At 43.9% G+C, this 14575-nt stretch overlaps 1 protein-coding gene across 7 annotated transcripts in view; it reads left to right on the top strand.

The window, feature by feature from the left end:
- TNFRSF19 (TNF receptor superfamily member 19) overlaps positions 1–14575 on the top strand; it is a 91993-nt gene that overhangs the window by 19781 nt on the left and 57637 nt on the right. For all 7 annotated transcript variants that reach the window (XM_086715169.1, XM_086715161.1, XM_086715165.1 and 4 more), the window contains exons 2-3: positions 515–607; positions 2405–2515. In XM_086715169.1, the coding sequence (XP_086571295.1) occupies positions 539–607; positions 2405–2515 (180 nt within the window). In that variant the 5' untranslated portion in view covers positions 515–538. The remainder of the gene's footprint in view (positions 1–514; positions 608–2404; positions 2516–14575) is intronic.

Below are 14575 nucleotides of genomic sequence, written 5' to 3'. Positions count from 1 at the left end.
TTCATTCCCCTCTTGGCACTGACCAAACCCATCTCCATGGCGGTTTATATAGTCGCTGTTTGAATATACCTCTCTGCTGGGTGGAGTAGTTTGGACACTGTCGAGGCCTGGGTAGAAAATAAAGGCATGTGTGGGGGCTCCCGGTTGGCTCAGTCAGTAGAGCACGTGGCTCTTGATCTTGGGGTTTTAAACGCGAACCCCACAGTGGATGTAAAGACTACTTCAAAAAATAAGATATTTTTTAAAAAAAGAAGAAAATAAAGTCATGGATAGCCCAGGAATTCGGAGCCAGAAAGAATTTTGGACCAATTTCAGAAGGACAAAGCTTTCATTCTCCCAACCGAAATTGTTAAAGGCTTACCTATTGTTTGTCTGTGTATCTTTTACAGAGCGATTTCCTTTAAAACATAAATAGTATTACCTAGTATATCTATTAACGGTAAACATTCTAGGGTAAATACAAGAACACGGTGACCAGTGTTATTCCGGTTAACTAGATCTTCTTGTCTTTTAGAAAACTCTTCAACAAAAGGGAGCCATGACTTTCAAAGCGCACCTGGGACAAGAGAGGGCATTCCGCACCGTTGTGGTTTTACTGGCCTATTTGGTAAGTCAAGTCTTTACTTTCATAAGAAGGTGGGAAAGAATCGCTATAAATCGTATTGAAACTGTTTTGTTTTTTCCAGTGCCATCTTCTCAATTTTTCCTTCAAATTGTGTTTTGTCAGCGTCGCGTGTAATTAAGAAGCAAAGATTGCTGCCGAGTCTTGACATTTGTACTGATGGTTACAATTATTTTCTTCTTTTAAGTTTATTTATTTATTCTGAGACAGAGTCAGCGTGAGTCGGGGAGGGGACAGAGAATCCCAAACAGCCTCTGCATGCACTGTCAGCACGGAGGAACCCCAGGAGGGGCTCGAATTCACAGAACCGTGAGATCATGAGCCGAAACCAAGAGTCGGACACTTAACAGCCTGAGCTACTCAGGCACCCCTAAAATTATTTTACTACATTTAGATGAAGCAATAAAATCACAGCGTAACTTATAACCAATGACAATGGTGCGCCCTCGGGTTTATAGGCAAATGCCTCTACAATACACCCTAGACCCTGACGAGACCAGATTCTAATTGGAGTTCATGACTTCCATGGTGTGTGTGTGAAGACACTAGAATTGACTTTCAAAAGAGCTGTTATTTTTATACGGTTACTTATATCCTTCTTGGTCCCAAAAAGGACTAAAGACAGTTGGAGAGTTTTAATGTTTGAAAACTTGACGCAAAGACCTATAAGATGTTCACAAGAATTGAAATTCGTTAAATCTGGAGATAGGATCATCACCTGCAAATGTGAAAAGACTTATTTACCCTGAAGACAGTACCTGAAGTCTTCTTGAAAGACAAAGTGAGGGGAAATGGGTCACATTGGATTCTGAGGTTCAGGTACGGCAAGGAAAATTTCCTTTCTTTCAGCTGGGGCTGTTAAACGTTCGAATGACTGGTCTAGGAGGGAGGTCGTGGAATTTCTTTCGCAAAGCCATTGCAGTCTCTTTGTGGTGGAATGGAGTCTCATACCTCTCTTAAATAAAATCAGACTCCTTAAGATGGGTAGTCAAGGGGAGTTAAGAGAGGCGGGAAGATATTATTAGGCCTTTAGCCCCAGATCATTTTCTAGTGCTGAACTCTGCCTTGAATCCTCCCCTTCTGCCTGCTCAAGAGGTTCAGGCTTTGATTTTATTCAATTAGTTTGCAGGACATCATTGTAGACACTCTCGTGTCAAGGTGGAGGCAGTTTGTACTAAATAATGGCTCATTATTACAACCATCAAAAACAATTTCCGATACCCCTGTGTGTGACAGGCATTCTACAGAGCAACAGTCTGCTTGCCCAGTGCTTCTTACTTAGAAAAGGGAATAGGCCATTCATTTAAAAAAAAAAAAAAAAAAGACCTCATTCAGGGAATACAGAGGAGAATCAGGTTTATTGATTTATTTGTCCACTGACTTGTTCAGAAAGTGATTTTTCTTCCTAAAGTGTGAAAATTAAATCGGCCTCACTCCACATTAACATTGACATTCAGTGCTTATATGAACAACACTGATAATGTTGCTGCTTTCTTGCAAAAAAAAAAAAAATGTGATGAACTTACTTTAAAATAACGTTTTTGGGAGGCACCTGGGTGACTCAGGTGTCCGACTTCAGCTCAGGTCATGGTCTCACGGTCTGTAGGTTTGAGCCTTGCATCGGGCTCTGTGCCAACAGTTTAGAGCCTGGAGCCTGCTTCTGATTCTGTGTCTCCCTCTCTCTCCCCGTCTCCCGCTCACCCTCTGTCTCTCTCTCTCTCTCTCTCTCTCTCTCTCAAAAATAAAAAAATACAACGTTTGGGAAACTTTTTTTTTTTTCAGGTATGTAGAGTGATTTGCGAAACAGGAGACTGTCGACAACAAGAATACAGGGATGGGTCTGGAAATTGCGTTCTCTGCAAGCAGTGTGGGCCAGGCATGGAGCTGTCTAAGGTAGGTATCGGATGCATGGAGAAGGGGTAGATCTGTGTTTTTAAAATACATTCTTTCTGGCTAGATTCTTTTAGTTAATTACTAGTGAAGATTTGACACCATGAGATAATTCTTGGATCATTAGGTTACTTTCTTTTTTTAATTTTTGGGGGGGGGGGTGCGTCTGGTGGCTCAGTGGGTTAATCATCTGACTTCGGCTCAGGTTATGATCTCATGGCTCCTGAGATCAAGTCCCGCATTGGGCTCTGTGCTGATGGCTCAGAGCCTGGAGGCTGCTTCAGATTCTGTGTCTCCTCCTCTCTCTGCCCCTCCCTGGCTCACACTCTGTCTCTCTCTGTCTCAAAAATAAATAAACATTTACTTTTATTTTTAGTTTATTTATTTATTTTGAGAAAGAGCTGATGAGCAGGGGAGGGGCAAAGAGAAAGAGGGAGAGAGAGAATCCCAAGGAGGCTCCGTGATGTCAGCACAGAGCCCGACTCGGGGCTCAATCTCACAAATCGTGAGATCATGACCTGAGCCGAAATCCAGAGTCAGATGCTTACCTGACTGAACCACCCAGGCGCCTGTCCCTATGTTACTTTAGCCAAAGATTGCACAGTTCTCTTTCCAATACCTTTGATTCATATGTCTTACTGAGATAAAGGAAGTAGGTTCCAATAATTAGAATTTAATACATGTTTTATGTAATTTGTGTTATCGTATTTCGTTGAAAGAATAGAATGATTAAGGTGTATTTGCATTAATTAAAAAGAATCAATGTTTACTAAAGATTTAAAAAGAAAGGAGTGATAAGAGAAAATGCTAGTGATATCTTCTCTTACTGGACCTTCTTTTTCTTAAAATGAATATTCCCATTGCTGGTCCAAAAGTAGCACCTACAGTAACCACGTCCCATGGTAGCAGTTACTTTCCAAACCAGGGTTTTTCACATTCTTTTGACAACATGCATGATTGTTAGTCTCCCCATGTTGGGTGTATGTTACTCCCAAGATCGTTTTAAGTGTATTCACCTTGACCACTGTGTGTTAAGAAGCATATTTCAGAATCGTGGATATTTTCACTGACTTCCTCTTTTATGGGCATGTTTGGAGCTAAACATCCATTTGCTTTATTATCTGACCTTTTGAAGATGTTACTAGTTGTGGATAATTGGTATCTCATTTTGTTCTAAATCATCAGTCTTCCTCGCAGAAAAGGAACAAAAGGTTTTTCTTTTTACTTAGAGTGACGTTCCAAAGAGAAGTCCTTTTCCCCTACAGACTACCCTCCTTTAATGTGGAGTCTTGTCACGCATAGAGTTTTGACCAATGATCTACAACCAGCAGGAAACAAAATGTCATGCGTTCCCCAACTGATTCCCGGTGGATGGCTTTCCTCTGCTTGTTGTGTTAAGTAAGTGGTGCCGTTTAGTACCCAGGGCTTTTACATTTGGATTGAAGCTGGCCGACCTTCGGATCCTGTGTTATGTTGACTGTAGCATTTCCACCGCTGGTATTTTTCAGTCTCTGTTGATTGTAGTAAGGTGCATTTTCAGGTGGGTTTTGTTGTGTTGGGCGGACAGGGATTCTTTGGAGCCAACTGAAGGTCTGGGATCAGTGCGTAATGTAGTTACAAGTGCAGGCAGTGCCCGAGAGGAAAGTAGATGATGAAGTTGCTACCCCTCAGAAGTTCTTCTTTTCCCAAATCTCTGTGCAAATCTGAGTGAAATGTCACAGATGCTGAGAGACGTATAAAACATTTTCAAGAGGCTGCTTCCTTTCCTTCATTCTTTGAATTTAGAAAATATAACCTCCAAGTAATTTCTCGGAAATCAGACCAGATGATGAAGGTTCTATGAGTTCTAAATTTTTTTTTTATTTAGTATTAAAAAAAACTTTTTAAACGTTTATTTATTTTGAGATAGAGAGAGCGTGTGCGAGCACGAATGGGGGAGGGGCAGAGAGAAAAGACACAGAATCCGAAGCAAGCTCCAGGCTCTGAGCTCTCAGCACAGAGCCCGACGTGAGGCTTGAACTCATGAACCGTGAGATCATGACCCGAGCCGAAGTCGGACGCTCAACCGACTGAGCCACCCAGGCGCCCCTTTAGCATTTTTATCTAAGCTGTTTTATTAAAAATTTTTATTTAAAAACACCTAACTTTCTAATTGAAAAAATAGGATGAAGGTCCTATCAACTCTGATTTTTTTTTTTTTAATAATCCATCTACTGAGACGATCTGGTGATAGTTTTTCTATTTCGTAATTTTTCATGGATTTCCAGAGGAAATGTTTTTCTCTAGGTAGTAATTTCCCCCAAGTGTTGAAATAGGCGTTTAACCCTCTGACACTGGAATCAACCAAAGGGAAGCCATCTGAATAGTTCTGCCTTTATTACTTAGTGTATTTGTTAATATTTCTGTTTCACTATTTACTATCATTTTCTTCATTTAAAAAAGACCAGGACAAACTGAGTGAGAAAGAATAAAACTAAAGGCAATATGTCACTGAAAACTTAGGGTAAGACCCACGCGGGTGCACAAATGTTACAAATGTATACGCCATGTCCCTGCACAGCCTGGGGTGTCCACCTTGAGGGTAGGCGTCTGGAGCTGACCTTGGCTTCCACCCCTGCGTAGCTCCTAGCAGGCAGAGTATACCTTTGCTAAAGGAGTGAGCAAGTCAGTCAACCTCAGATAGTTTTGGGGAGAAAAAGTGACACTTAAATCTTGTATTATAAAAGTTAATGAATGTGTGTGTGTGTGTGTGTGTGTGTGTGTGTGTTTTAAATTATGTATTTTGCCAAGTGTCTTATCTTGGTTTTAGCTCCTAGTAAATAAAGTTCCCAACTTAGCCTTGCTTATGGCCTAAGGGAGCAAAGAAGTCAAACACGTCATTGGAAGTATATATATTTGTTTCCTAGTTAACTAATCAAGACAAAGAGCTTGAGTTTTTAATAAGCAATCACCTTGGAGCCAGAAGTTTCTAAACTGTCCATTCATGATTTTACAGTTTCTTCTTTCCGGGCTGCCCTGATTAGGTCTTCTGTAGTAACATACATCTTTCAGAGGAAAAAAAATTAAGTTCTGAGTATATTAAAATCAGATAAATCACTTAAATTAGCAAATATATTCAACAGGTTAGTCATGATGTCCAAGTTTTACATTTCTGGCTAAGAGTAAGCTTTTTTTTAAAAAAAATAGTGAAATATTTATAAATAATTGAATTGTTTTTTACTTCTTTCACGAAATATAAGTTTGGATACCTGTTAATCTGTAATGAGATGACTAAGTTCAGTAGTCCTTAGCTTTTTAACTGAGGGTTAAAATTTTGGTTACCTGTGGTGCTTGAAATTTTGAATGCCCAATAAACAGTAAATATTTTAAAGTGAGTTATTAAAAAGTAGAAAAGCTGAATCAAATTACTGATAATCACAACTAAAGTTTTCTTTACATTAAGGGTAAAAAAAAAAGTGCATTTTCACCAGACAGGAAAGCTTTCAAATAACTATTATTCTAACATTATTAAGTTAATTGTTTTGCTGTAGTAAACATAACTTAAACTTGATGTCCATTTTCTAATATCATTTGTCTCTACCCAAAATACCAAAAGACTGGGTCATGAGGTTCTTCAAGTTATAAACGTGTTTATGTCTTAAACCTGAAGCCTGGAAATACTCTGGGTAAGCAGGTAGAGTTAATATTTCCATCTGTGGCTTTATTACTCCTAATGATTATTTTCTTTGGAATGCATTCAATTCTGGTTTGTTTTTTGTTTTCCTCAAGATGCCTGGGCTGACTTTCCCATTGTCAGGTCTCTGCCATTTAAAACATGTAGTTGGGTTTGGGGGAAGTTACCGGAATAGCATTCCTGGAGACAGTATGCTTTTTGGTACACCTGACATGTGTGGTCAGTGGTTCCTCTGACCTCTTTTCACTTCCTTTCAATTATTAGATAGTAAGAAGTCTGCACAGAAGCTCCAGGCTCAATAATAACTATTGTTGCTTGTTTAGATTGAGACCCTTCCCTTTGCTACCCACTTTTTTTTAAGTTTATATATTTTGGGGGGGGGGCGGGGGGTGGGGAGAGAGAGAGAGAGAGAGGGAGAGAGAGAATATCCCAAGCAGGCTCCACCCTGTCGGTGCAGAGCCCAACGTGGGGCTGAAACTCACAAACCACGAGATCATGACCTGAACTGAAACCAGATGCCCCCAATTAGCCACTTTTTAAATGATTATCTAGTTTGACCTTTCACCCAGGATACTTTGGGTTATGTGCATGAAAAGGATTTCTTGTAACAAATATGCACTGCTTCTCAAATATGCTTTCGGTTGTTATTCTGCAATACATATCATGCAACCAATAGGTATTAGCTAACGTTTATTATAATGAGCCAGGTTCTATGTGGTATTTATATATTAACTACTGGAGTCCTTTTAACATATGTCTTAAATAGAGGGTATAACGCCTCCTGTCTTATAGATGAGGAAACAGACACAGAGATGGTTAGTGGATCAGTCCATTGTCACCGTTAGTAAGTGATGTGCTGGGAGAAGGCGGTGGGGCCACATGGGAGTAATGGTCTTTTTCTCATTTTGAATAATGCTCGAGTACGGTGCTACGGTTGAATTCGCTGCGATGACGGAATGGTCTGTGTCTCCACTGGCCAACACGGGGGTTACAAGCCACTTGAAATGTATTCATGAACACCTGAAAGGTGGCTTGTGTCACCGGAAGCACTGGGTTTTACATTTTATTGCGTTGTAATTGATTAAATTTGAGTTTTGCCACACGCAGTTGTGGCTGTCATATTAGACACTGCAGCTCTAGAGTGGTGAACGTTCCTCCCAAAATTCTGGCCCAGGACCGACTTCTAAAACAAAGGGATCTCCAAATCATGTTGACCTCATGCTTGTGCATTCCAGGAGCTGCCTTCCTGGTCAGCCTTCTTCCTCCCCTTCCTCGTCTGAGCAGCCCTGGGCCCGGCCACTGCTCTCCAAACACCCACCTGCTTCTGCTTCTGTTTGGTCCGGCCACATGGGCATCCTGGGTGTGGCTCCTCACACCGGGTGGTGCCCTCTGTGTCCCCCTCTTGTGCCTTCTGAGCTGTCTTCCGGACTTAGCTCTTTTGGTTTCCAGTTCTTTCCCTGAAAGCCCCAAGCATCCTGGCTACTCAGTCAAGTTCTTTTTAGTCATGCAGGCTCGCGGGTCATCTTTCTGTGTCTTTGGGAAAGTGTAGGACAGGCCATGGAGCCGAGCGGGGTCGGCTTTGAGGACGCTCTCCCATGGAACCATAGTCGCCTCCTCTTCCATGACGGGGCTTAGGTTTCAAAAGTTTATGAGGAAGAGAATTGATAATGCCTTCTTCCTATTTCTGAGGCAAAAAAATACAAACTGTTGTTTTCATAGCTCCATAAGCGGTACATGCTGGACGTTTGGAGCCACGAATGTGCACAGGAGAGCTACACGGCTGGCCTTGCGGCTTACGAAAATAAGCAGCTTGGCGATATGTGGGAGAGGATGACTTTTGTTTTCCCCGAGTGACCACATTAGCCTTTTACTTCTTACCGTCTAGAATCTGCGCGGCCACAGCCCCTCCTCCTCACCGAGTATTATTGCCAACAATGTGCTTTTAACATGATCGCCTCCCAGCAGTAAACCAGGAAACTAGTTTTTGCATGAACCACTTGACATAGTCTTCAAGCTTCTGGCACGGTTTTCAAAGGAAGCTTTTCTAACCAATTATTGGGAGGACTTTTGCTAATGTGAAAAAATTAATTCTCGTAAACAACAACACACTTTGCTCCCCACGGGTGCGTGCCTGGCTTCCGATTTTTGAAGACATCTACTTTTTGGAAAGCTGTTTTCATCCCCATGAAGAAAGTCACACATGCACACAAAAAAAATTAGAGTAATTTGCAAGCATGAAAAAGATTCATTTCTGCCATTTAATTACAGTGTTGCTCACTTTATTTCTGTTTAATTATACCTAATCGAGCCCAGCGGTGTTTGGCAGATATTAGCAAGCTCTAGCTTGTAATTTTTCTTTAAAAAACTCAGTTACAGATTTTCATAAACTGGAAGTTGGTGGAGGTGGGGGGGGGGCGGGAACTGTCTTTGGTGTTGTTTTATTAAAGGAAATTAGAAAGCTGATTTCTAAATACCAGGCACATAAATCTAATGTGTCATATCCATTTGCATGCGCTAGACTTTCTCTACGAATAACTTCTTCTCGGTCCAGATTTGAGCTTTTAAAGTTCAAAGAACCAAAGTTAATAACTTACCGGCTTGCTTTCCAAGTGAATAGTGCTTTCGACCCGAGGCCCCCCGGATGTGCTTCCTGGCCAGTCGATGGTCTGTGAGCGTCTCCCCTCTGGTCTGGGGCGCTGCTCCGGGAGCGTGTAGGTGGGATCCACTTGTGTTTTTGCTAAGTGTTGAATTTGCAGAGGGCGAAGAGAGAGAAGGGGATTTGAGGACTGTTTACTCTGAGTCGTTTTGCCACTGGAAAGCCACCAAACGTGGCTTAAAAATATTGGGCAGGGTGTCAGAGCTCCTGCTGCCGCCAGCTTGGGTGGAAATGGCCCAGCTGGACGCAGCCCTTCTCCTGCCTTGGAACCAAGATAAGGAAGCCGCTCACACACACACACACGCACACACACACACACACACACACCCCACGCCGCCCACCTGCACCAGCCCACACGGTCTACGTGGCCTTACCACGTGGGACGCTGCCGTGGCCTCTGTAGGCTAGCGCTGCCTACAATAAAGCAATAATGATACTACTAATGAAACCACAACAACTTAGGAAATGGTGCCTTCAAGCATACTCGTTCATCCATTGTTTGGTCAGCAAACATTGCTGTGTTACTCACCGGCCTGGTATGCGTTGTTAAAGAAGAAGGTATTCCATGGCACTTTTTAAGGATGGCAAGGCAGGCTTTAGGGATGGAGGGGGACGGCCACTGTGGGATCTTACAGTGGAGGGGGGAGCCAGGGGGCTCCGTCCCCGTGCAGCATGAGCTCACGGGAATGGATCGCCAAGGAGCAAGGGGCAGCGGGTAGAAGATCGCTGAGGGGAAGCAGCCGGGGGCAGGGGGGGCCTGGTCAACGCAAATGTAACAATTCTCTGCTGGAGATGATAAGCCAGGGTGACCGAGCTTCAAACGGAGGAGGAGGAACGTGAGCAGATGTTAAGGGTGGGTGGTTCTGGTGCAGCTGACGGAGCAGAGCATTTGCTAAGGCTGGATTTTGTAAGGAGGTACACGGATGGGCCCAGAGGAAGGTCAAGGATCCTGGCTGAAGTTTGGTCAAGCGAAGAAGCTTCATAAGTACCACGTACTCTGAGAGGCTCTGGGGAGAGAGTGGTGGAGGGAGGCGTCAGATACTGGGGATTGTTCTCTTATTGTAGGATCTGGGGAAATAGGTAGGGCTCCTATAGCTGTGCTTTATTTATTTATTTATTTATTTGTAATGTTTTTTTTTAATGGGTTATTCTTCACGTGTATATTTTCCCACCTCCAAGCTCATTAATAAAAAAGGTTCCCCAGGGACTCAGGGACATCGTAAGTATTTCTCCAAAGGTACCAAGTCGTAATTTCAAAACTAAAGACTCTAGGATTATGTTGAAGGCTAAATGCATTTCTACCACTGATATGAATGGCCAGACGGCGCGCCATAAAAATAAAAGTCGTATCTCTAATGCGGACACCCAGGCTGATGACTAACGCCCCCACTCCCGTCCCGGTCCCCTCCCACGTATCCTCCCTCACCAAACACACATGTGGTCCTTCCAAGGAAATGGTGAGAGGGAGAGCCCTAGTTGTGACCTGGGAAGTTTCAGAGAACCACAGCAGGACAGAGGGGAAAGCCGTAAAAACAGACTTCGCTCAGGAACTATCGCAATAGGGAAAGAGAGGCCTCAGTATGGAACTGGGCTCAATTCCAAATACAACATGGACAAGAGGGGATTTTAGCCAAGGGGCCAGGTGGGGGGCAGTGGACGGAAAATTCCTAAGAGGAAACATCAGGGGAAAGGGGATTGTGGCTAAAGCAGGCCTAACAGGATTCTTGCTGAAGGCAGGCCAGGGTGGCCAGAGGGTGGAGGGGCAGGAAGCAATTTGGCCAGGTATGGAGGGTGAGCAGATAGGAGGGTAGGGGATTCTGGCTAAGCAGGCACAGGAGTCTCAGACAACGGGCTCTGGAGCACAAGGCCCGGGGTTGGGGCCTAACTGGGAAGGCAGCTCCCAGGAGCCCGTGAAGGCTGCTCAGAAAGCTCAGCGGGACCCCAGTCAGCACGGCCAGCTTACTCTCTTTTCTGAGGACTCTTTGTTTTCCCTCACCACAAACCCATTCCTACCATTTCTTTTCTTCCCAGCGGCAGTATACTAGCCTGCTGGGGAAAACCGCACGCCTAGGGGAGTTGCCCCCTTTCTACCCAAAAGTAACGGAGGGAAGGCCCAAAAGGTGGCATGCTGTTGTCATCCGCGGCAGAGTTAGGCCACTGACCAGGGCCCGCGTACTTCAGCGGACGCCCACGGCTGCCCCCTCCGTCCCGGTACTTGGGGTGCAGGGTGAGTGGGCTCCAGCGGAATGGATTCAGCTGTAGCCGCACCATGGCGGGCTCTCCATATGCAGACGCACCGAGGGGGGGGAAACTGAAAAACTAGTTGCGGAACAGCGTGTTTAAACACACGCGTGTGGGGGCGCCTGGGTGGCTCGGTCGGTTAAGCGGCCGACTTCGGCTCAGGTCACGATCTCACGGTTCGTGGGTTCGAGCCCCGCGTCGGGCTCTGGGCTGACGGCTCAGAGCCTGGAGCCTGTTTCGGATTCTGTGTCTCCCTCTCTCTGTGACTCTCCCCCGTTCATGCTCTATCTCTCTCTGTCTCAAAAATAAATAAACGTTAAAAAAAAAAAAAATTAAAAAAAGCACGCGCACGCGGAAGACATTGGGATGTTTCCGGGAGGTTCTCCCAAAAGCTGGTGGCAGTGTTTGCCTGTGTGGAGGGAACGGGACGTGAGACCAGGGATGGGAAGGAAGGTGCACTGTTTGATTTTTTTTTTTTTTTTAATACAAATCTTGTGTGCAGTGGAAGTTTTTTCAGCATAAAAAGGGATGAAAAGACAGCAGAAACAGTCACTGGCCCTAGGGGAGAGGACACAGGGTTACAAAGGCACAGTCTCAGTGCTCTCTCAGCAGTGTTACTCTGGGCAGGAGGCTGGGGGGCCATTCTCTACGCCGTTTGGCCTTTTTCCTTTTTCTCTCGCTAGTTATTTATTGAACTTAATGGGAAAGGTTTCAAGGCATTTTAACCACCTACTTTTACTGAATGAAATAAAAACATCAAAGTAGACATTTATATTGGGGGGTAATTTAATGTTTATATGCTGTTTACTTTATAGCCTGGATTTCAAATAATTGCAGGGTCTCTGTTTATGGTGCTTTAGAAATAAGACAATTAGCTCTAAAAGCGATTGCTGCCGTGGACACCATGCTGTCACTTAATTCCTCGGAAATACCTTCTCTGAATTTCTGGTTAATTCAATGGTTAATTCAAGATTTCTGGTTGTTGTTTTTTTTTAGTATAATTTTTTGTCAAGTTAGCTAACATACAGAGTATACAGTGTGCTCTTGGCTTCGGAAGTAGCTTCCCATGATTCATCGCTTCCATCCAACACCCAGTGCTCATCCCAACAAGTGCCCTCTTCAATGCCCATCACCCATTTTCCCCGCCCCCCCATCAACCCTCAGATTGTTCTCTGTATTTCAGTCTCTTATGGGTTTGCCTCCCTCTCTGTTTGAAACTGCTTTTCCCCTTCCCTTCCCCCATGGTCTTCTGTTAAGTTTCTCAGATTCCTCTCAAATACAGAACGATCACTTTATAAGTTCCTTAGACCATCATGAAGTGCAAGCATGTTTTAAAAGTTTAAAAATAATATTAGGTCGGTGTTTTAATGTTGTCTTTTAAAAAGTGACAAATGCTTTAGAGAAAATATATTTTAAACTGAATTCCTTCAAATAATCAATCTCTGTATAAAGGTTCCTAGGAGACTATACGGTTCACTGTACCTGTTCAGTACATTTAGGTATTATTTTGTGATCAACCTCTCACCTAAATCTACTCCAAAATTACTATTGTTGCCAGTAAAACATATAAAATCTAAGCAGAACTAGTAAATTAATATCCAGACAATGAAGGCAAAATTATGATGCATTAGAGCCTGGCTTTGTTGTTTTTTTTCATATGTAATTTGGTCCAATATAGAATGGACTAGAAAGGAGCACCTGGCTGGCTCAGTCCCTGGGGCATGCAACTCTTGATGTTGGGTTCATCAGTTCAAGCCCCACACTGTGTAGAGATTACTTAAAAAATAAAATCTTGGGGTGCCTGGGTGGGCTCAGTAGGTTGAGCGGCCGACTTCGGCTCAGGTCACATTCTCGTGGTCTGTGAGTTCGAGCCCCGCGTTGGGCTCTGTGCCAACAGCTCAGAGCCTGGAGCCTGCTTGGGATTCTGCTTCTCCCTCTCTCTCTGCCCCTCCCCCATTCATGTTCTGTCTCTGTCTGTCTCAGAAATAAATAAGCATTAAAAAAAATTTTTTTTAAATAAAATCTTTAGAATGGACCAAAAAAAAAAAGCTTCACGAAATCCTCATTCTATGAAGTATAACGACATGTAAATGACACACAATGGTATATGGCAGAAATACGGGGGTCAAAACGGTTCCCGTGTACCATTATAAACTCTGGAATCCAGTCAGGACTCAAAAGTATTTGTTGTTTTTCAAAAGAGATGAGACCCGTCAAAACACCTACTTGTAGTTCTTTCAAGTTGGTGTCCACTTGGCTGTCTGTCTAGTTTGTTTCTCAGGATGGAAGAGGAAGTGAACTGCTGGAGGCAGAGATACTGAGCAGGAGCAAGAATGATTGTTCACTGCCCGGCAGGGGAATTAAAACCGCAAACTGCCCACCCAGCGCACGCACTTGACCCAGGCAGGTGCGGCTAAATTGTATTCCACGTACCGTTGTTAAAAGACGGATAATTCCGTTTTAGACCTATTTTATTCAACGAAAATAATTTAGGTGGAAAGAGGTCTTTCTGGTAACCCGGCAAAACACTGGAGCCTGAAGGTCCCCAGTGGGGCTTTATCATACTTAAATCAGAACAGTTGGTTTGTTGGGCCGTAGAGAATCTAAAAGGTATCATTTATCTGGTGAGCGCTCACCCTGTGCTCGATTTATAATTTACAGCTTGTCTATGTTTTTTTCCCTTTTATTCCTCAAAACAGCCCTGGAGGGCAGGCGAGTACTGACCCCCTCTCACAGATGTAGCGACTGAGGATCAGAGTTCCCCAAATAGCTTAGCTGACGAGTGGCAACGTTGGCCTTCAAGCTCATGTGTCTTTGGCTCCATTGTCAGACACACTTTTTCTTCCATATCAGCCTCGCTGGAAAAACGGCATTTCATGTATTCCCAGCTAAGACACCTTCTTGTCTTTCTCATTTCTCTTTCCCTTTGTTTTGCCTCTTCTGCCCTCTTCCTTTTTCCTTTCTTTCTTTGTTGGGTTGTAACTTGTATATGAGACCCTTCCAGTCCCAGCCGCCTGGATCCAAGTGTGATTTTGAAACTTGGCTCTTGCGTGAACCTTTGACGTGGAGGTGCCGAACCTGTGGACAGCGAGGTCCCCACGCCCCTACCCAAATGTCACACCTACCACCCTTTGATCCCGGAAGATTGTGACAGGGCGGCTCCCATCTATACTGAAAGAGAGCCTTGGGATGCACTCGGCTCTCTCGGCAACTAACGTACTGGGCAAAAACCCACTTCTGCCCCCGTGCAGAAGCACAGCGCCCACGTACAAAGCACCAAAACCAGCAGGGACCTCCCTGCAAAGACCTAGTGTACCCCCCAAGAAATTCTTTTTGAATATGTATCTTTGTTGTTTTCCTGGTTGCCAGAGTCATAGATGCGTTTTGCCAAAGAGTAAATTATCAGAGAATTATGAAAATTCAAAACACCTCATAATTTCACTATCCCCCTCTCCCCCGCCCCCCCCCCCCACCCAAAGATAATCTCTAGTGA

This window comes from Puma concolor, chromosome A1 (assembly GCF_028749965.1).
Source record: "Puma concolor isolate L17-30 chromosome A1, mPumCon1.1.hap2, whole genome shotgun sequence".
NCBI lineage: Eukaryota > Metazoa > Chordata > Mammalia > Carnivora > Felidae > Puma > Puma concolor.
Note: the sequence above shows the minus strand (reverse complement) of the source record. Positions and strands in the feature narration are given on the sequence as shown.